The sequence below is a fragment of the Aptenodytes forsteri genome, unplaced genomic scaffold (assembly GCF_000699145.1).
Source record: "Aptenodytes forsteri isolate BGI_AS27 unplaced genomic scaffold, ASM69914v1 Scaffold193, whole genome shotgun sequence".
Classification (NCBI taxonomy): Eukaryota; Metazoa; Chordata; class Aves; order Sphenisciformes; family Spheniscidae; genus Aptenodytes; species Aptenodytes forsteri.
In genome coordinates, this window is record NW_008795405.1 from 17042235 (window position 1) to 17063061 (window position 20827).

A 20827-nucleotide genomic window follows, 5' to 3' on the forward strand; every position below is an offset into this window, starting at 1 on the left:
GCAGCCACCCCGCCGCCCCGCCAGCCCGACCGGGAGCCGCAGCAGAGTAAGTCCTTCGTGCCGCCTGTCCGTGCTGCGGAGCTCCGGGCTTTCCCCTTCTCCGTAGGGCCGGTGTCTCTCCCGCTTCTCCCGCGCCTCTGCCTCCCTCCCGGCTCACTTGTTGCAAGGCTAGCGAGCGCGAAGGCTCCCTGTTGTGTCTGAGAGAGGGGAAGAGTAAGTGGAAGGTGCTAAAGGTGACAAAGCGACAGATTTCAGCCCCACCTTGTAATTACCAGAATAGAGAATAAATCGAACTGCTGCGAGAAGGACAGCAGCTCCAGACACATCCCAGGGTGGGGGACCGCAAGAATATGCGTCTGGCAATTGCATTGCGACAGCTGCGTCCGATTTCTGTTGCTCATCCCCCAAATTTCAGGGCATGAGTACAGGCTGTGAGCAGTGACTCCCGTTACCCCCCCCAACCCCTTCCCCAAAATCTGTGCATAGGTCTTGGGCACCAAAGCATCCAAAACCCAGATCAGGCACCAGGATCCAGATTCAGCGTGGCACTTCCCACCCCTTCCTCTTTGACTCTATTCGGAAGGAAGTGGTTTTCTCCCAAATCACAAGAAAATAATTGGATTATGATTTACTCAGCCCGACTGCACTGAAAAAACACCATTTCAGTGCCTGGATCCTGTACAGTTCCAGGCAGCCTCCATACCCTGCATCCTACCGGGGTCACTGTGCGAAGCTGGCACATTTCTGCATTGCCATGCTCGCCATTTTGTGACTATTTTTTTTCCCAGTCAGGGAAGTCCCACTGCCCCTAGGACCTGCCTCTTCCCACAGCACTGAAGAGCCTGTCAAAATTCTCTCCTATCCTTGGGCAGCTGCCCCACATCCACCGTGTGAGCTCCTCAGGCATGAACTGAAAGGTTCAACCTCAGGGTTAGAATCCTCGGCGTGTTTAAAGTAGGATTTCTTCCCGAGGCTGCTGCAAAGTAAGGAAGAGACGTTCTGTGACTGGAGCGTATGGCTGATCTAGAAACCATGGTCCCTTGCCATCACACCCAAGTTCAGAGCAGAAAACCTGACAAAACAGTCATTCTCCAAAGCATTCAACCACCTGCCCCCGCCGAGGGACTTTGAGGCTTGCCAGTTCCAATTGAGCCGATCAAATGGGAACACTGCTAAGGCACACGGATCGAGTCCCTTTGGGGAGGCTCTGCTCCTGCCTTGACTTCTTTACTGGAGATACAGGTTTTGTTTGCCCTCAGCTTTTGACCTCAGCATTAGGAGCAGAACTTGGCCACCATCAGGGGCCCACAAGGGGTTGTGGGTGTCCCATAGGGGTCTGCGGACAGGAGCATGGATTTGAGCAGCACAGTAGAATTTCAAGGTGGGGGTGTTGGTGGCCCGGCTCATCTGTGGACTGTGATTTCCCAGGCAGAGCCACGTGGGAGCCCCCAGCTTCACAGTGTTTCCATTCAGTACCCAATCCAGCTAACAAAAATTGGTAGGAAAAAAAACACCTCCCAGGAGGGCTTCCCAACTTGCAAAGATCGGGGCTGGCATCTTCGTAGATTCTTTGCCTTGATTTATTAGCAGCTCATTTAGGTGTCACTGCATAGGCTGAGGTACACTGAACTCAGACTGGCTGCACTAGTTTACTGCTTCAAAAGATGGTTTGACCCGGTGTGATTTTCTCGTGTGACCCCATTTCCATGGGGAGCAGGGCCGGGGGAAGAAAAGGCTGATGCAAATGCAGAGAACAAACTTTGCTAAATAACTTTGGATTTCTGAGAGGCTGTGGGAGAGTGGGGGATTTCCACTAAAACGAGACATTAAATCTTTGTCAGCAGGCCGGAGAGGACTAAAAATCCAAACAAATGCTTGTTAATACTGGCAGCAGCTCAGGAAAAAGAAGTGAAGAAAAAGATCAGCAAAAATTTCAGAATAGGGGTAATCAGTAAATCTCTTCCCCTGAGTGCTCTCTGGCACACCATGGGCCACCCCTCGCAAATGAGCTCATTCCTAAGCGTGCGGCGTGAAGGCTGTTTCCTTTGAGGAGGAAAATGAGAAAATGGGAAGCCGCCGTGCCCAGACTCCAGGTTGTGTCCTTCTGTGTCGCGGCTCTGCTCCAGGTGTTTCCCTCGCCCACCTTGGAAGGGCTCCAGCCCAGGGGTACGCGCCGTGATCAGCACCATGCGGAGAGCTTGCTGGGTCCCGCTCCGGCCACGCCAGCAGTCGACAGCACTGCTGTCCTAATGGCACAGGCCCTCCGTATAGGGAGCAGAGGATGCTATGCGTATGGTGCTGCTCTTCTGGTTGGAAACCATAAGCTGAATATACTATGTCAAAAATAATTGGAGCTAAAGACTCCCCCACCACAAACTATAGTGCCGCATAACAATAATGAGGATGATGATGATGGTAACAGTAAATTAACAGTAAATTAGTAATAATAATGAGTTGGGATCTATTTCAAGTCTTGACCTTAAATCATTAAATTTCCCAAGTCTTGAATTTGAGCTCTGTGCCTGGGAAATGATTCAGCATTTCCCAAAGTGTTAACTGATAAAATAATTTGGAGCCTACTGGAGTTTTAACAAGCTTTGATTTGTGAGCAGAACACAGGTGTACAGGAGCAGCTGTGGCCATCTGAGCCAGAGCCGAGCTCCTGGCGTGTCCTGTCTGCCGCAGCAGGCAGGAGCAGACGCTGCCCGGGGCCTCCAGCCATTACACATGCCATCTCCTTTAGCTGAGTGTTTCTTGTAGAAAGTGAAGTGGGTTTTTTTTCTATAAGAAAGTTCTCGTAAGAAGTTCCTTATAGGCATTTCTTACAGTAAGTGCTTGGCCATCTAATGATAAAGAGAAGAGATGGAGGGGAGTTTTCGGTACCATGTGCCATAAGCGACTGAGGCTGCATTTCAAGGCAGAACTGGAAGCTGGGGTTTACTGGTGTTTCCTGCTGCAGATACAAACATATGCAAACCAGCAGCAGCAAACTGATAAATGCTGGGCGAGCATTCAAGCTGGCCAAATGTGAGTGAGTATGGTTGCTATTGCATTGACAGCCTTACTCAGATGCTTAACTTCTTCGGTGTTTATTAGTTCAAGATGAAAAAGCACACCCTGACATGCCAATATTGCCAACAGTTCTCACACTGCTGATGTGCAGCCTCTGGGCAAAAACACCGGAGCTGATTTTATCTTTCTTCTAATTCGGCTGTGGGACTTTTTTAGGCAGGTCAGGGCATAGGGACACGCTGTAGACAGTGGCTCGGTGCGCTCCGCAGAGGGACAGCAGGGGCTCGCCTGGGCTGCAGCCCCCAGCAGCACGTGCCCAGCTATCTAGTTCCCTTCTGGACATCACCAGCCCCTGCACCCAGCCCTTTCAGAGCGTTACCAGGACAAAGTTCTGCCAGCCATTAAAAACTAAGCTTTTAACCAGCTTAATCATTCCCTTATGGACTCTTTTATGTGTAGTATCATTTCAATGGTTTTCAAAGATAAATGACATTCATCTTAGTATTGAAGAAGAAGCAAAACCATTTTGAAATCCACCTTTCTGATCACGATTCATCAAAACAAAAGACGCTGAAAGTCACCTTTGGCTGTAGGAAAGGGAGAGGTACTTTCTTTGTTTAGAAACGAAAAAAAATAAGAACAATACATGCTTTGTTTGGAATAATAGGAGAGAGAGAAAGGACCCAGCTGAGTCTGTGCTTGAACAAACAGGAAGGAAAGGATTTGGCAGAATGCATCTAAACATAGCATCATACTGGGAAATGCAGGCTAAGAAAATAGCCCTACAAAAATTAGAATCATAGACTCATTAAGGTTGGAAAAGACCTCTAAGATCATCAAGTCCAACCATCAACCCAACACCGCCATGCCCACTAAACCATGTCCCTAAGTGCCTCATCTACACGTCTTTTAAATACCAGTCACCTTTGGCTGTAGGAAAGGGAGAGGTACTTTCTTTGTTTAGAAACGAAAAAAAATAAGAACAATACATGCTTTGTTTGGAATAATAGGAGAGAGAGAAAGGACCCAGCTGAGTCTGTGCTTGAACAAACAGGAAGGAAAGGATTTGGCAGAATGCATCTAAACATAGCATCATACTGGGAAATGCAGGCTAAGAAAATAGCCCTACAAAAATTAGAATCATAGACTCATTAAGGTTGGAAAAGACCTCTAAGATCATCAAGTCCAACCATCAACCCAACACCACCATGCCCACTAAACCATGTCCCTAACCGCCGCATCTACACGTCTTTTAAATACTTCCAGGGATGTTGACTCAACCACTTCCCTGGGCAGCCTCTTCCAATGTTTAACCACTCTTTCAGTAAAGAATTTTTTCCTCATGTCCAAATTAGGAAAGTCCTAAACACTTATAGGGAATCCCTGTTACCATGATATTTTTTTGTAATGGAAATGTAAGAAAAAGGAGCTCTTTTCCCCCATTTTAAGGATTCTAATGGGGCATCCTGACTCGAGTAGCCAGAGTGAACTGCAGGGATTTTTCCTCCCTCCCCATTAAGTGTGCTAAGGGAAGAGGCAGGTGCGTAGCTCCAGCCGTAACTCACTGCCGCTGGGCAGCTCTGGTGCTCAGGCCCCCTTTGCTGGCCCACGCAACCAGCCCTGAGCTCTGGGGCACGAGGGCTCCGACCCGACGCCTCTCAGCAGCCACCACCTTCCCACTCAGCCGTAGTGGCACCTTAGGTTTAGCTTTGCACTTTGCCCCGGGTCCCATACCACCAGTTTAGCTGAGAGCCAGCCAGGTCATGCACACCCACACCCCTTTCTCTCCTTCCCGAATGAGTTTTCATCTTCATTGTGTTTTAAAGGCAGTAGCATTACTAATCCTGAACATGACCTGGCAGCCAAAGCACAGAGGAGGAAAGCTTTCAGCAATGCCAGGCTCTAACTGCTCTCTATACCACCTGGCTGCTACCACTAACTTGGTGCTTCAAAGCTCTTCAAGCTGCTGGGATCCAGCAGGAGAAATCACAATTAAAACGAAAAGCCACAGTCTTCCAACCAGTTTGCCCAGAAATAAGTATCACAGTTTGTATCAGCACGATGCGTATCAGCAGTATAAACTTAACAAGGGTATTTGAAGATCACCACATTGTGGCCTTATAACTGAAGCCAAATTCTTCCTTTATTTAAAGCCTAATTCCTCTGTCCTTACGCAGTACAAGTAAGTCAAAACTTGCCTGAGAGTTCTTCATACAGAAGTGCACTGGCGTCCCAGAAAGTCACTTAAAAAAAAGCATTGTTAGAACAAAGATTGGAAACTATGAGTCATTTTATTTATTTATAATTATTATATAATTAAAATAATGATATAAATTAATATAATTACGCAAATAAATCTATAGCTATATATTAAAGGATACATGTACATAAATAATTCTAAATACAAATTCAGAAAAGATGTTGTTACAATAACAAATTTCTATCGTTAATTATTTGTAGCACAGGAGTGTTGGTGGTAGAGCAGGACTCGCAGGAGAGTGTCTGTTAAAACAAGGTTAAACCATCCCGTTCCTCGTGCCTCATTCCTATTTCCCCCTCAGCCAGGCAAGAACTGCTCTAGCTGAGCAGCAGCCCTGGTCACTAGCACCAGTTTCATTCAGCAGCTTTGGGAAAAGTCCAGTCTGGTTAGTCCCTGCTGTCAGAACCTTGTCCCCTCCACCACCCCATTTCACTAGCATTTCTTTCTGCACAAGCCGCAGCCTGCACTACAGCCCCACATTTCAACATGAACAGATGGGACAATAATTGCTCCCAGGTATTTGAAAACACCCAACAAGTTACACGGAAGTTGCCACAAGCTGCGCTGAAGTTGCCTTGTTTGGGATGTTGTAGTCACCCTGGGACCATTTTAAAAATGAGATTACATAGACTGTGAGTGGATTTGAAGAGTCTGAATGCGTCCTTGAGCTTGTGTCTGCCACTGTAGGGATGTGGGCAGCATGCAGAGCGTTGAAGCCATGCTTCTGACTGGGATTTTTGGGCCTAAAATGATAAGCCTAGTGATGTTCATATCAGGAGATACTGCTGTGCTTCCCACTTCAACCATGGTTTTCACATTCCTGATGTTTCTGAACTCTCAGCCACCTTCTCTGGGAGCTCTCCTCCACAAAGCTAAAAATTTTATTACTGACTTCAATGGGGACACAGTTAAACCAGCAGGACTTTTGCTCAGCAAAGGTTGCTGCATACCTGTCTTGGTAGGCTCGTCTCATTTTCACGCTGTACTTGCAAACTCAGTGTGCAAGTAGCTACATGGGTGCTTCCACAAACAGATCTGCAGCCAGATGAGCAGAGATTAGCAAAAATAGGCCCTAAGGAAGGTTGGAATTGATCCCGATGCCATATGAAAGTATGGGAGTTTCGTGGTTGCTTTAAATAGGCACAGGATGCTTGTCCCACCCCATCCACGTCATTTGTGTGCAGCATCCACGCTCACGTCCATACTCCCACAACATCCTGTGGGAGAGCCCTGCTCTCCTGTATCCAGAAAAGCTCGAGGTCTCAAATCAGACCATCTGAATCACCCTTAAAATCACTCATCGATTTTCTCTAAGCTATTTATTAGACCAGAGAGCTGCTTCCATCCTCTCAGTTACCTGAGGTGACGTTGCTCAGGGGCTCTCCTGCAGAGCTGTGCTCATACAAGACGTGTAGCACTCCCCCACCACCCACACAGGGACAACTCATTACAGATTTTTTTTTTTTTTTTAATGGGAATGCACCTTGCCACATTGTGCCATGGTAGTTTGTATGCAGGCTGTTATAATCTGACCAGTTTTTTCTGAAATTTACAGGCTAGAAGGAAAATGATGAAAATGTTACCGTTTTTCCAAAGTGGTCCTATTGGAATACGCAACGGATCAGAGGGTTGCATTGCTGCAAACAGGCAGCTTGAAAACCCTTCGACATCAGTAGCTGAGCAAGTCCCTGCCTGTCCTGAACCTTCTGGAGACGAGATCTGGTCTAGGGACCAGGAGAAGATGAGTGAAAGGCCAGAGGCAGCCTGCAGACCCTCACGTGCATCTTCCATCACAAGCAATGGGAGCTGCACCTCTGCTGGGGACAGCCCTGAAAAGGGGAAGAAAGGAATAAAGGGAATCCTTACGAGTGCACTTAAGAAGATGAAGAAGATCAAGCCACCCAGTGGTAAGTGCTCCTCCATCCTCCTTGCACCACCTCATAGGCCATAGTTATCTCTAGAGGGGCTGCACGAGGTGGAGAATTGTCCCCTTGAGAAACAAGGGCACCAACAGATTCAAGTGACTTGCCTAAGGAGCCTCTGGAAACATGGGCTGAGGGGGACATGACCTCAAGTCCTAGTCCTTTGGTACCAAGGGCACACTCCTTGAGGAACTGCCAGTTTGCAGGATTTCTGTCCAAAACAAAACTTATTTCTACCTCTCATGGGGGCACAGAGATCTGTGGGTGGGCGAGAAACCAAGGCATACCTCTCTGCTCTGCTCCTCCATTAAACCACTACCCTGTGAAATCTCCTCTTCCCCCAGGAACAGCAGTGAGCAGCACACGTAGGTCTTTCCCGGGGCTGATATACGAACATACAGCTCCTCCAGTCGCAGGCACCGTCTCTGCAGGGTGCTTAGAGAGGTAGAAAAATACCTGCTCAGAGAAACCCAGAACTGGAGAGGAAAGTGCCCCTTGGCACTTCCAAGGTTCACCTGCCACCTCAGGTGACATATCTCATTACCTGGTTCATAAACTTGGCAAGCTGTACCTTAAAATAAGTTCATTTTTTAGTCCTACCTCCTTTACTGGGGGGCTCTTCCAAAGTCTTACTGTTTTAGTACAAATTATCTCATTTCCAGGCAAGCCTTTACCTGGCTAATTGGCTTCTCTTTCTCCATGTGTCAAATGTTTTCCCTAACTGGTGGTTTTCCTTCTCGGCCTTGAATTTGCTCAGCTAAATGAACCAAGTTTACTGAAAACGGGCCCTTCGTTCCTTTGTTCTTACTGCTGCATTGCCCCATTCCCAATGTCTTTTTTCGAAAGAAAGCAACCAGAATTGCAGAAAATATTCCAGATGAGATACCACCACTGCCTGGTACAATATGTTGCCATTTTCCTATCTCAGCTGGACATTCCTCACTGGATACATCCTGGGGTCGTATCTGACTTTTTCGCCATAATCTCACGGTAATGATTTACTAATTTTCCAGGCATCTCTCTTCCTCCTCCATCTCAAGGTGATTCACATCCAGCTTGCATCAGAAAATCCTGTTTGTTGCTACGTAACTTTTGTTCTATTGAATTTGTATCTTATACTTTGTGCTATTAAATTTCAGCCCATTTACTATTCAAGTTATCCCATTGATCCTGTATAATACACCAAGCCCTCAGTTTTGACAATGTCTCTGAACCTTGTGTAATCAGCAGATGCCAACAAGGCACTCCCAACTTTTGTGCTGCAGTCTCTAAGGAGAATATGAAGTAAGATGAGTTTCATGAATAATGTAAGCTTTCTTCACCCAGGGATTTCCATACAAACCTTACACACCTAACAAAACTTATTTTGGGATATCACTTCTCTAGTTTAACTAATAATTTCCCAGATTGCACCATATCGAGTAACTGGCAGTAGTTCAGAAAGGATAGTTCAATGTATTTATCTTGCCCACTAAATGTGTCCTCCAGAAAAATTTCGCAGATCGGATTGTGCCAGCCTATTTCTGGAAAACTCATGTGGTATTTCCTCTAGCACATCTTATTTAGCTACATCTTTCCATCTACATTTTTTTCTAAAGCCATGCTTCTTCCTTGAGGTCCTATTAATGGGAGCGAGGATAATAAATAAATAAATGAATAAACCCCCACAAATCTAAATTTTGGAAAAAATTATGGGTAGCACATGAATACCCGTCCATATGTAGCACACTGGTGATGGGTATTCAAATTTCCATTGCTCCAGTTAGAGGTAGGCTAGGAATAATCTTAATTTTAAATAAACAGAAAGATTTTCTATATGGTGAAGGAGCCTAAGATCTAGCATTATAGAAATATAAACATTTTTTTAAAAAAGTATTCCAGAGCCATCATTTTATATAAAATAAAAATTTAAATCTTTGCTCTTGGGTAAAGGAAGGCTGTTCTTTTTTCACCAGTCAAACAAGTCATGGATCTCCTTGAAGAGCAGAAGCTTTGTGACGCTGCTCAGCATCTGATTGTCCTGGAGAAGAGCCTATCTAGCAAAAGTGAGGAGGGACTGAACACCAGCCAGCAAGATGTCGAGTCTGTCTATGAAGTTCTGAAGTACAAAGTCTTCAGCATCTTGAAAGACTCCATCCTTCTAGCGAAAACAAACCCAGAACTGCTGCAGCAGGCAGTAGATGCACTGAAAGAGCAGGAGAAAGAAGATCAGAACTACACGTTGGAGAATCCACCTGACCAGAACATGCAATTTAGACCTAGAAAATGGAAAGAGCTTTGGATGGCTACAGTAAAGGAGTCGGTAGAGACTCGAATGAAAGACACAAGTCATACTCCTAGAACTGAGAACCTCTCTACAGTTGGCCAGAACCTCCTGCACATGGGAAAGACAATGAAAGAAGATTTGACAGTAGTTGTAAAGTACATTAAACAGCTTTATCCTCCTGAGTTTAACGTGTTCAGCACATATGCAGAACTCTACCACAACTATTTTGCCTCCCAGGCAAAGAAAAATGCTGAGTCTCATCTGGAAGACAAGGATATTTACCTCCTCCTCTCATGGGTGCACAACATTTATCCCAAGTAAGTGAGGCTTTTACACGTTTATCCCTGGTGATTAACGCAGGTTCACTGGCTGCAAAACCAGACATTTGCTTGATGTATGAATTGATATCACTGCAATGCAGTCTGGTCTGTGGCTAGGTCTTGGTGTCACTGGCATCATGCTGATGCACACCAGCTGGCCAGGAGAGTTGGAAGGGACATGCTCAAGGCTGCTAGTCTGTAAACCAAGGGCTGACCCCACCATTCAGGCTTCTGGGCAACAGACATGCACACAGACGTTTAGGGCTTCACTTGTGGGGTAAACTGGGCAGGTTCATTGCCCTGATCTCTATTCCAGTTGCGGACCTGAACTCATTCTTGGAAAATTTGGAAATTTCAGCCCTCTGGACCAGAGGGCAGCCAATAAATAGAACAACCTGAGATGCAATTATCCTGGGCACGGAGGATGTTGCTTAGGCATCACCCACAGTCCTAACCCTAACTCCTCTGGGTTAGGAGACGAAAGGGTGCACCCCTGTGAATGGACATCATCAGTCAAGGGTCGCCCTTCATCCTCGCAAGCCCTATATGTTATAGAACTGAAAATATTACTTGTTGTGGCTTATAGTACTGGATGGAGAATCAAGGGCTCTCATTTCTTAGGTGAAAACCAGTAAATACACTAGCAGTCTTTCTTCCGCTGTTCTAAAGCCATTCAACCTTCACCTCCACTTTTTCCTTCTCGTGTTTCACTGACGAAGTATAATGAGTCAGTGTTGATCCTGGAAGTTTTCCAGAGCCAGTGCTGTGCTCTAGGTCAGGATATTCAGGCCTGAACCAGCGTGTGTATCCTGACCTGGAAATCAGTAGCTGTGAGGAGCAGGGCTCAGCCAGAGCAGCACAGCCCAGTGCTGGGGACAGTGTTGGTCAGGGCAGCGGCTGCTTTGCGGGGTGTTCCCAGAGGCCAGGTCCAGGTGTCTGCTCAGGGACCACCTCTCTACACAGCCAGCAGTGAAGGGAGCAGCGAGGAGGAGGAGGGTTGCACAACAGCCTGGCCCCGGCTTCCAGCATTGTATCAGAAACAGCCCATGTGTGGGAAGCACGGCAGTGTACCCCCGTGGAGCTGGGTCATGTGCAAACATGGGAATCAGGTGATGCTCAGGGTTGTTCTCTGCAGCTCCAGAGGGAGAGGCTGCTTCCAAATCAGCCCTTCCATGAGCGCTGGCCTGAGCCCCCCACGGCTGGAAGGTCCCTTCCCTTGAAGCTGCTCAGGAGCACCCGGCTCAGCCGGCATGTGGTGGGGACGTGACAGCGGGGTATGAAACTGCCCGCTCCGTTCCCAACTAGCCACAAAATGCCAGCTTTTCATCTGATCACCTCTCTATATTGACGGAGAGAGGCTGTGTCCTGGGACTAGTCCCTGCTGCTGCTCTGGGTCCCCCATACCCAGCGCAGTGGCCGGTGCTCAGGAGCTCGGCAGAACATGACGCCATTCCCTGGGGTTGCTCAGGGTCCCACCCCTGGCACAGATTCAGCTCCTCCAAGTCCTGCCTGGACTAAGGATAATGTACATTTTCATCTGTTTTTTCAGTGATATCCTCAAAAAGTGTTAGTGATTTGCATCAACAGTTGTCTTGAATTACACTGCCCTTGGTAAATGTGATTGTTTGGCTTTTTCATTCCAGAGATATGAGAAAAGATCATGTTTTAGCAGAGGAGTTGGAAAAAGTTAAGCTTGGAAGCCTTTTGCCATCAAGTCTGAGCAAAGAGCTTGAAAAGAAATACCTTGACAGTGAAGAGGTGAGAATCTGTTCAGTCCCTCCTCTTCCCTTTACTGCTCCCATATGATGCCTCAGAGGAGCTCTGATTTGTCCTGCATGCACACTTCTCAGCTGTGAGTCACACACCCTTCCAGAGAGAAGCAAAAGCAAGAATGCTTTTGTTTCTTTTGGGGGGTCAGATCGGCTTTCTGCTAGATGGGACTTGTAGAGCAAACTTCTGCTTAGCTCAGCCTTCTGCCCTGGGGAGCCATCAGAAAAGAACTGCTCTGTTCCTGCAGACCTTGTGGTAGGAAGGTGGAAAAAAATCCAACAACAAATCTTTATGGGTAACTTTCCAGTTTTCTGCTAAATCCCCAGAGGGATTTACGCTCCCTTTCGCAGATGTTGGATTCAGAATTACTTCTGGTCTCTGCAGCGGTGCCAGACCATGGGTGAGCACAAAGCATGCACATCTGGTCTTGAAAAATCTGTCTCTTTGATGGATAATTGCCTGGTCCGCAGAAAATAACAGTTGCTCTGGTTTTTGGATCACTCTTGCCTTAATGGAAACAAGAAGCAACTTTTACAGTACTCCCATAGCTTAGTGCTTCTGGCATTTTGGGCTGGAATTCCTGGAAAATGAGAAGACAAGTTCCAGGTTTAGCTGTAGCCCGTGATGGTTTGCAGATGGCAGAGGTGGGTGTGAGGGCTGCAAAGCGCACGAACAAGGCACTTGGTGATCAGAGATATATGCCAGCCACCGTACAGACCGTTTCCAAAGCCTTGCTGCAGTGTGCACGCAAGAGGGGTCAGAGCAGAGAAAACCTGAGAACACTTTGTTTCACTCTCCAGCGCTCATAAGACGTCAGAAGTGCTCATGAAAAAGGATTGCAAAACCAGGCACAGAGGGTAGCACTGAGAGTTACACACAGGCAGTGCGTGGCTGGGGGAATTTGGGCTCTGGCACGCGTAGTTGCCTGCGACCTTCCTACTCACCGCTCCCCTCCCCTGCCCTCAAGATCACCACTGACGTGGCATGGTGGCGGGCAGGAACATAGATCTTCATTCCTAGCCTGAAATATTCAACTCGTTATTGTATAGGTGGATATTGTGAGGGGGTTGTCCTTGCTGCCATGAAGCTGTGGATAAGGCGTCTCCTAACAAAGAGCCTTTATTTCTCAGCCAGGGCCAAGGAAAAAATTCTGCTCAGCCAGACAAATGGTGGGTGGGTGAGTAAAACCTGCGTAAGGCAGGAACTGCTACATCCACTTTGTGGTAAATGCTGTTGTTTTTCCTTCCCTAAAGGCTACTATCAAAAATTCACTGAGCAAATGTTTAGATAAAGAAATCCAAAGATGGAAAGAAGACAAAGAACCAGAGAAACTAAGTGGACATTTTCAGAGTGAACTACTAGCAATATTTGTTATCCAGGTAATACAGATATATATTAAAAATAAACAATTTCATCCTGCCTGTATTTAGGGTATGAGACTAACTATAGTCAATTCAGAAAAGGGAAAGGCCAAGTTGCTTGTGTAGGGTGGTGGTAGAGGCGGGTGGTACAGGGGAGCCCTAACCGATGGTCTGGCATGGTCCTGGTATAGCACGTGATGGAGGCAAACTCCTCTATAAGCAAAACAAGCAGGAAAGCTGCCTTCGTTTCTCCCTGTGTGGTCTCTTCTGCACGCCCAGCCGAAGCCAAGCCATTAGGCGCTGGATAATGTAGCAGCAGAGAGACAAGAGACAGGTTTAGCCGAGCGAGGAAGCAGCACGGTGCTGTTGCCCTGCTGGCTCCTGGGGAGACTGTCATGGGCAGAGCTGCTCCAAGTGCTCACGCCCTTTCCCCATGCTCAACGCTTTCCCTCCTCTGGCTGCAGAGGATTAGTAGAGTTTATTTTTTAAAAATAAACCTTTCATATATTGAGGTTGTTGTGCTTGGTTTTTTTAATGCAATCATATGATGTTCAGCAAAAAAAGCAAAAAACCCAAGTGTTGCTTTCCCCGCTTTCTCAGCTATTTTACAGGCTTTCTTTAATGCTTCTTTCTTCTTCACCTCTCTCCCCATTTGAAAATGGAGTTCAAAATTTGCTTGAACTCACCAAATAAGTATAGCTGCTCTGCATGGTCCCTGGCTCAGTCGCAGGGATGGGTGCAGGAGAGCTGGGCGCAGTTACCGCAGTTAAGGATCTGTAGCGATTTTAACCAGTGAAGCTGGCCTTTTTGGAGCAGACGGCATTTAAAATTGATCTTGTTTGTTAGAGTATCTACAGCGGCCAGAAGCGAGCCAAGGACATCAGCACAGCAGTGGGTGAGGAGCTGTCGCTTCGCCTGTCGAGGGAGCTGCCTGCCTTCCTGAAAAGGTGCGGTAAGGCAGCGTCGGGCAGCAGGGCTGCCAGAGCCGCCCGGGACAGGCACTCATCCTCTTCTCCTCTTCACATCTCCCCTCCAGCTACAAGGATGCCTTTGAAGACTTTAAGGAGAAAAGCAAGAAGCACAGATACTACAAACCTATACTGATTGCAAATATTAACAACTGCTGGAATTTTAGGTAAGGGTCCAAAAGAAAAGGCTTTGCTCCTTCCTCTGCAGGCAACGGATAATAGTGTGATAGAGGGGAGGTACTCCAGAGTGGGCAGAGGAAGGTCCATCTGCCTGCAGAGGAAGGTTTGGAGACCTCTGAATTTCTCTCTATATATCTCTTTTGAGGACAGTTTATTCTGACCTTGCTGATATTTCCTTGCAGAGACTACGCAGAGAAAAACATGGCGGAAAAGGACGACAATAAAGCCAGTATTCTCAGCACTCTCGGCGACATTGAAAACAGCGGCTTTGACGTGCTGCTTCAACAGCTGTTTGCCCAGCTGAAGGTACCAGATCTGCGCCCCACACCCTCCTACCCCATGGCTCAGCCTGTGCCGGCGCCAGGCATGTCCCCCTGCCGTGCTGTCGGTTGCCCAAATCTCTGATTCAAATGCAGCAAAGTTCAGAAGGGCTGTGGGGCAGGTCGCCTCTCAGCATCAGTCAGAAAACTCTGAATCACCTCTCCTTGAGCTGGTCCTCAAGCCTGCAGGCAAAATGGGCGCAGCTACATAGGCATGACTGTGCAGTCGAGCATAAAATGTGCTGATCACATCTAAGATAACTGCTGCAGGAGGGGGAGTCTCAACCTGCAAGTGTTTACACTCCAAACTGTAGGAAGTAATCACAAATGACATGAACTGCAATCACGCAGCTTTTGGCTTCTTCATAGAGGTGGTCTGAAAGGCACTTTTGGTTTCTTTCTTTTTTTTTTTCACTTTTTTTTATATATAACACAAGCTTTTTAAGTTAAGCAAGTGTGGTGGAGGGGAAGGCGTAGGAGTCAGGAATGTTCAGCCACAATCTCTTCTGCTTTCTCTGTAGGGCCTTTTGGAAGGCACCTGGCAGAGCAGGGGTGCTTTTTTTATTTTCATATTTATTTGTTGTGGCCAAGATAAATCGTGATTGAAAACGCCTCATAATGATTCATTTTTTTCCCCTGATGGTTCCATAATTCTCTAATCAGACAAGACGGTGTGGACAAAACATTAAAAATGTGGAAATAAAAGAAGCGTCTCCAATATGTGGCTTTCAAGCCCTCAGTCTTCTTCATCATGAGGAACCAAGAAGGGGGCACAAACTCAATACAGCCCCCTCTTCCCCTGCCCCTGTAACTCATTGCCACATGTCCCTGCACAGGACTGCACGCTGCGCTATCGCTATGTAGGATACTGTACATACAGAAATGCTAAATATACGCATGCATAGAATTTTTTGAGGGAACTAAGCAGATTTTCCTTTTTCAGCCAATTTATAAGAAGTTTACAGAAAATAAGTGGGACTCCAGCAATGAAATTATGAACGAGATCATTAAAACCACCAGCAAACATATTTCAGACTTCCGGACCCTAAAGGACCCTTTCTACCATGTAAGTCCAAGAGAAATGTCGGAGGGATTCTGGGATGCTGAGGCTGTGTTTTCAGCTCTGATATTCTGTGACTCGAGTTGCCTTGGCCCGCGTTAAGCTGGTGAGCTGGCATGGCATCGGAGAGCCCTCTCAGGCAGGAATTTCCATCAGCATGCAGTGTACCTAGATTAGCCATGTAAATCTTACTCTTCTCCAGCAGAAGCAGACTCATGTAGGTCTGCTGCAGTGTTTGCAGAGAAAAACACCCCTGCTGTAGAGAAAGTGCTCTAGGGATCACTCAAAATATGGCTTTATTTATGTATGGGTTTGGTTTAGCAACCTTGAAACACGGGCGAAATTGCACAGTTGTACCTCATGGCTCCTTTGATTGCCCTAAGGACCAGAGGAGATGGATGCAACTGAGACAAATCCCAGATAACTGAGCCACAACCACATTTTCGGTGATGCTGGAGTATATATGAAACATCACCATATAAAAAAATCTTTGATTTCCTGCCTTTGTCTTTTTAGTAGCTGAAACAAAATTATGATGTTTTGTGTATTAGAGAGAGGAACAGGAGGAGCAGCATGAATTCCTGTTTCTCTGGAATACTGCTGCTTCTTCTCTAACACGTTAGATCTTTTCTATGCCTTCAACTCTTCCCAGAAGGAAACAACATTTGGAAATTCCCACACTTCATTAGTTTGAGTACAAAGAAATTCTCGGCATCTAGGATGTGGCGTAACCAGTCGTGGGGAGGTTGGCAACCAGCACCATTCGTCACGTGTGATCAGCAGCAGGCATTTGGTGGGGCATGCCTTACAGCGCCCAAGATGTTTTTGTCCTCCATCCACACACATGGTTTGTTTTGTCCCCAAGCAAAAGGTAGATGAATGATCCCCCCTCTCCTTCCCAACAGGCTATCATCGAGAAGATCCATGCCCGTTTGGTTAAAGAGTACATCATGAGGCTGCTGAAGAGGAAAGTCAGCCTGAAAACTCCAACACAACAGCAAAACCTGTCTCAAAACATCTCCAAGAACGCTGCTGACCTGGAAGCCTTCTGCACCAGCAATGTACGTGAGTGCTTGCCGTGTCCACAACAGCACAGGGCATGGACACACTGAAAAACAGGAAAATAAATTCTCTGGGGCCTCTCATTAACCTTTCCAACTCAGCTTAATTTCCTGGAAGGCAGGACTGCAGGCAGAAAGAGGTCTCCAAGTGCCTGCAGGCAGGAAGGCTCCCCTGCCACCAGCCTGCTCTCCCCCAGATAGAGAGCGATGATTTCATCCTCCTTTGTCCCGTAGGCAGTGGTTTCCTTTTGAGGGTTTATATTGATAGGGTCAGAAGATTTAGCTAATGATCTCCAGTTTCAGTACAACTTGCATGGAGTCTGGGTTTGATTTCTCTCACTGCTGCTTTTAGGTAAGGCAGGGGCTGGAATGGGCAGCACGGGGTCTGTGATACGCAAGTGTTTCCTCCATGAGCGGCATAGCTGAAACACTCCTCTCCTCTGAGATCACCTCCCCCCTTCCATGCCTCTAAATTTGCCTGCAAAAAAGCTAAAAGCTAAGCCAAACCCTGTCCTCTGCCACCCCATACATGTTTGACTGGAAGAGGAACAAGCCTGAGCATCACTCGGTGTGGGTGGGAGGTCAGGTAGCTGGCACCTTGGGATATCCAATGGCCAGAAAACAGCCCAGAAAACTCAGGCTTTTACCTGAGTGGGCAGAAAGAGGATTTTGGCAATGCCTGGAGACGCTAAAGGCAGGGTTGTGTGCAGAGCTGGGAGAGAGCAGCACGTGGAAGTGTGTTACCTTGCCCATCAGACCTCATACACACACCAGGCAGCGTAGAAACCCAAGGAAAGGAAAACGTGATGGGAGGGAAGAGCAGAGAGAGTCTGTCAAGGTAGATGCGGAAACCTCAGTCTTATGGCAAACCCCACACCACTTGTGTAAGAGGATTAAAAACAACCACAGAACTAACCCAATTTCTCCAAGGATGGTCCAGGCAAAGTCTGGGCTAGAAACATCACTGAAAACAATGAGGCGCCTAAAATTGCTGCTGTGTCCTTCCCCCTCACCAGGAAACAGCCTCAGGAGCCAGCTCGGTGGCACCCCTGGTGAAACACAGCTCCTGGGCTGGGCGGAGGTTTGCACCTCCACGATGCCCTGCTGACTGCTTTCTCTTCTGGCAGGGGTCTCAAGCCATGTGGCTGAATTCGGCGCTCCCCAAACTGGCTGAAATAATCCGACTTCAGGATTTGGGTGCTATTAAAATTGAAGTTGCAACACTCGCCACAACATACCCAGATATCCGGTAAGAGACGCTGAAGCAGATTTGCAAATACTCATATGGAATTTTAATTGAGCCAGAAAACAGTCAAATATGAGTATAGGTGAGGTTCACATAGCCTGAGTCTATAAAAACAGGTGGGGGCTGCCTGCCAGGCTGTGGCAATCCCAGTGCCATCGGACAACAAAATAAACTATTAAAAAAGGCCTATTTATATATTCCAAATTCTGGTCTGATTTTCTCCTTTGCCTTGGAGATTCCCTACTCTACCCCAAACTTCCTGGGGCAGTGCTGCGTCCCCTCAGTGCCCACTGCAGAGTGGGGGCCGCATCCTGGCACAAGGGACCCAGCACGCGGAGATCTGCAGGAGGAGATAACGCCTGCCCATTTCTCTTCCACAGCAAAAGGCACCTGGAAGCATTGCTGTACATCAAAGCCAATTTGTCACGCGGCGAACTCAAAAGCATCCTGGGCTACTTGGCAGACAGCACAGCATCCACACTGCCCGGGGCCCCGCTCTTCTCCAACATAAACGTGTCCTAGGCCAAGGCACCCCTTGGCACCCCCTTGTGCCGGACTATGGGCTAAGCCAGGGATGGAGACCGTCCCCTGGAGTGATGCACAGCATACACTGCCGCCTTTTCCTACGGAAAGTACTTTGTCCTAACCCAGTGCTCAGCATCTCTGTAGGAATCACTGTCCTCTGCGTGCAGTCGGGAAAATGGGGCATCCGTGGGAGGAGCAGTGCTTGCAAGCACGGGGGCTGCTCCTCGCAGCAGTCACAGACTCCCTCCAAGGTCTCCTTGGTGCCACCATGTTCTCTGCCTGGACACTGCCCTGGTGCTCTGACCTCTGTCTACCTCACAGGGTGCTGTGAAGGCCACGTCACTGACTCCTCAGCTAGCCCAGACCGAGCAGGCAGCTCCTATAGCTTTTTGTCTTCTAAGGAAACGGAAAGAAACAAAAACTGAAGCCAAAATTTAGAGATGTTGGAAAAGTCCCATGCGAGCGTGCTTGCACCCCATCTGCCTTCCTCTGAGCCGGGCAGGGGCGGCTGTGTTAGGCTGATGGGAGAGGCACCAAGTTTTGGGTCAGGAGGAGCTGTCGCTCAGCCATGCCAGGACTCCTGCTGTCCTGCTGCGCTGCAGCACCCCAAGATCTGGAGCCTGCAGTGGCCCTGGCTGCACGCTCTGCCCCATGCAGCAGCGTTGCCCAGGGGCATCGGGATTTCCAAACCGGCCCTGGAGAGTACCGGCTGGCGCCACAGCAGCAGTCCGGCCAGGGCAGCGTGTGCTTCCTTCACCTCCGTGAGGTGGGAGTGCCCGACACCCCCGGCAGCCGCTAGCCCCTCTGCAGTGACCCCATCCAGTGCATCTCCGCTGGAGTGGCACCCTGCTAACAGAGGGTTAGGAGCAAACCGCCTATTGCAGTGGATCATGTGGGCTAAGCACCGGCATCTAAAGCACTTTGGATATTACTTAAGCCCTCCTTTTCGAGGAGAGGACTTTTCCAGACCCCGTTAACATCATAGGCTTTGAATGGGTGGTGGAACTGGTCTCAAATGCCATTATAATATATCAAGCATCCTGTATGCATCACCATTTCCTTGCTCACTCTTTCCCTTCTTGCTGTGAGGTAGATAGATGTGAAAACACAAATGGGTCTGTTGTGAAACTATGTTTTGTTTTTACAGCCCAGTTTTTTGGGAAGCGAATCACTTGCCAAAACAACAATGTGTTTAGTTGAAGACCTTTCCCTTCTGTTTTTCTCTATTTCAACTTTTGTATCAGTCTGTAGAAAGTCGGTCCGGAAGGAAGACGCATAATGACTGTGCAAACCATGTAATGTATTTATATGCATAGGCAGTATACCATTGGTGTATTTTTGCATCCAATTTTATTTTTTCTCAGTTAGAGATATTCATTTGCAATGTTTATATTTAAACAGTATTCCAATATGCTAGAAAAGTGACTCATTTATTCTGTCTCTGGCTGTTGTTTACTGCGTTGCCACATGTAGTCCTATGTACTCCTTCGAAGGGCCAATTCTTCCACTACTCCCAGCCTGCTCCAGTGAACGTCACCCACCGGTTCCAGGCAGGGAGGGTCTTGCTGGACTACAGACAAGCTGGAAAAGCAGAGGCACCCTCTGTTTGTGCTGTGTATGGGTCCCATAGCCTGGCTTTCCTTGCTCTCTGGAGCAAAGACTGTCATGTGCACTGTGTTTATGGTATCTGGTATAGCAAGGTCCAAAATGTCAGCCTCTAAGCACTACCACAGTCTCAATGTTGAATAATAAAAAGATATATATTTGACATACATCTCATCCTTACTGCTCTGGCATCCCCCTTCCTCCCTGTCTGTTGTCTCCTCCTGTTCATGTGAGTCTTTAGCAGATACAGCCCACCAGAGTTTGGCCCCTGCCGGCCCCCATTTACCCTCCTAGCAGCTGCTATTAAACCTATGGCTTTGCTGCTGTCCGCAGTGAGACGGATGCAGGAGTCCTCTGCCAACAGGTTATGTGACAAAATTGTACACTGGGTGAAAAACAGCGCTTTGGTTTCAGCCTGCTGTCTGGCCACGGGTAGTGCAAACCTCCCTCTCCTTCCATAAGCACACTCACACTCCCACAAAACCTCATATATACTCATAATTTAAAAACCTATTACACATCATTTAAACACTTATCCTAGCTACAATTTAAAGCTAAATGCCAAAATGACTTCTGACAGTGCTGAGCACTCATGACAGCTGTCACCTATTGTGCAACATTTCCTTTCCCAATTAGTGAAAGGTCATGTCATTGCTATAAATCATTGCATTTTTATTTAGAGATCTGTTAAGGGCCTATAGAAATGCATCATACAAGTGATTGCACTGGTCTTTTAAAAAAGAAGATTCCAGCTAAGTAAGTGCTTGAAGGAAAATAGTGAATCTATTTATATATCATAATTAGGATGGGTAGGAGAAAACGGTTTTCATACACATTTCATAAGCCATATGGAACTGCGTTGTGCAATTCTCTTCATCCTGCTGTAAAAGCCCAGCTTTCAGCTCTAATGAGCCCAGGAAACTAATTTATTTATATTCCTGTATGACTAGA

General features: G+C 47.3%; 1 protein-coding gene across 1 annotated transcript; it reads left to right on the forward strand.

Moving 5' to 3' along the window:
• The first annotated feature begins 6 nt into the window (after positions 1-6).
• On the forward strand, positions 7-20005 carry TNFAIP2 (TNF alpha induced protein 2). Its single transcript, XM_009280854.2, has 12 exons — positions 7-46; positions 6828-7179; positions 9150-9777; positions 11424-11538; positions 12804-12929; positions 13758-13858; positions 13948-14046; positions 14242-14365; positions 15323-15445; positions 16345-16500; positions 17628-17749; positions 18127-20005. The coding sequence occupies exons 2-12, from the start codon at positions 6840-6842 to the stop codon at positions 18266-18268; spliced, it is 2076 nt and encodes a 691-aa protein (XP_009279129.1). The 5' UTR covers positions 7-46; positions 6828-6839; the 3' UTR covers positions 18269-20005.
• The last annotated feature ends 822 nt before the right edge of the window (positions 20006-20827 follow it).

What these genes read in the sequence shown, in the direction of transcription:
- TNFAIP2 (XM_009280854.2), top strand. Translation starts at nt 6,840, where the DNA reads ATGATGAAAATGTTACCGTTTTTCCAAAGTGGTCCTATTGGAATACGC. An exon ending in GTGCACAACATTTATCCCAA is followed by an intron (nt 9,778 to 11,423) that starts GTAAGTGAGGCT and finishes TTTTCATTCCAG; the next exon opens with AGATATGAGAAAAGATCATG. An exon ending in CTGCCTGCCTTCCTGAAAAG is followed by an intron (nt 13,859 to 13,947) that starts GTGCGGTAAGGC and finishes TCTCCCCTCCAG; the next exon opens with CTACAAGGATGCCTTTGAAG.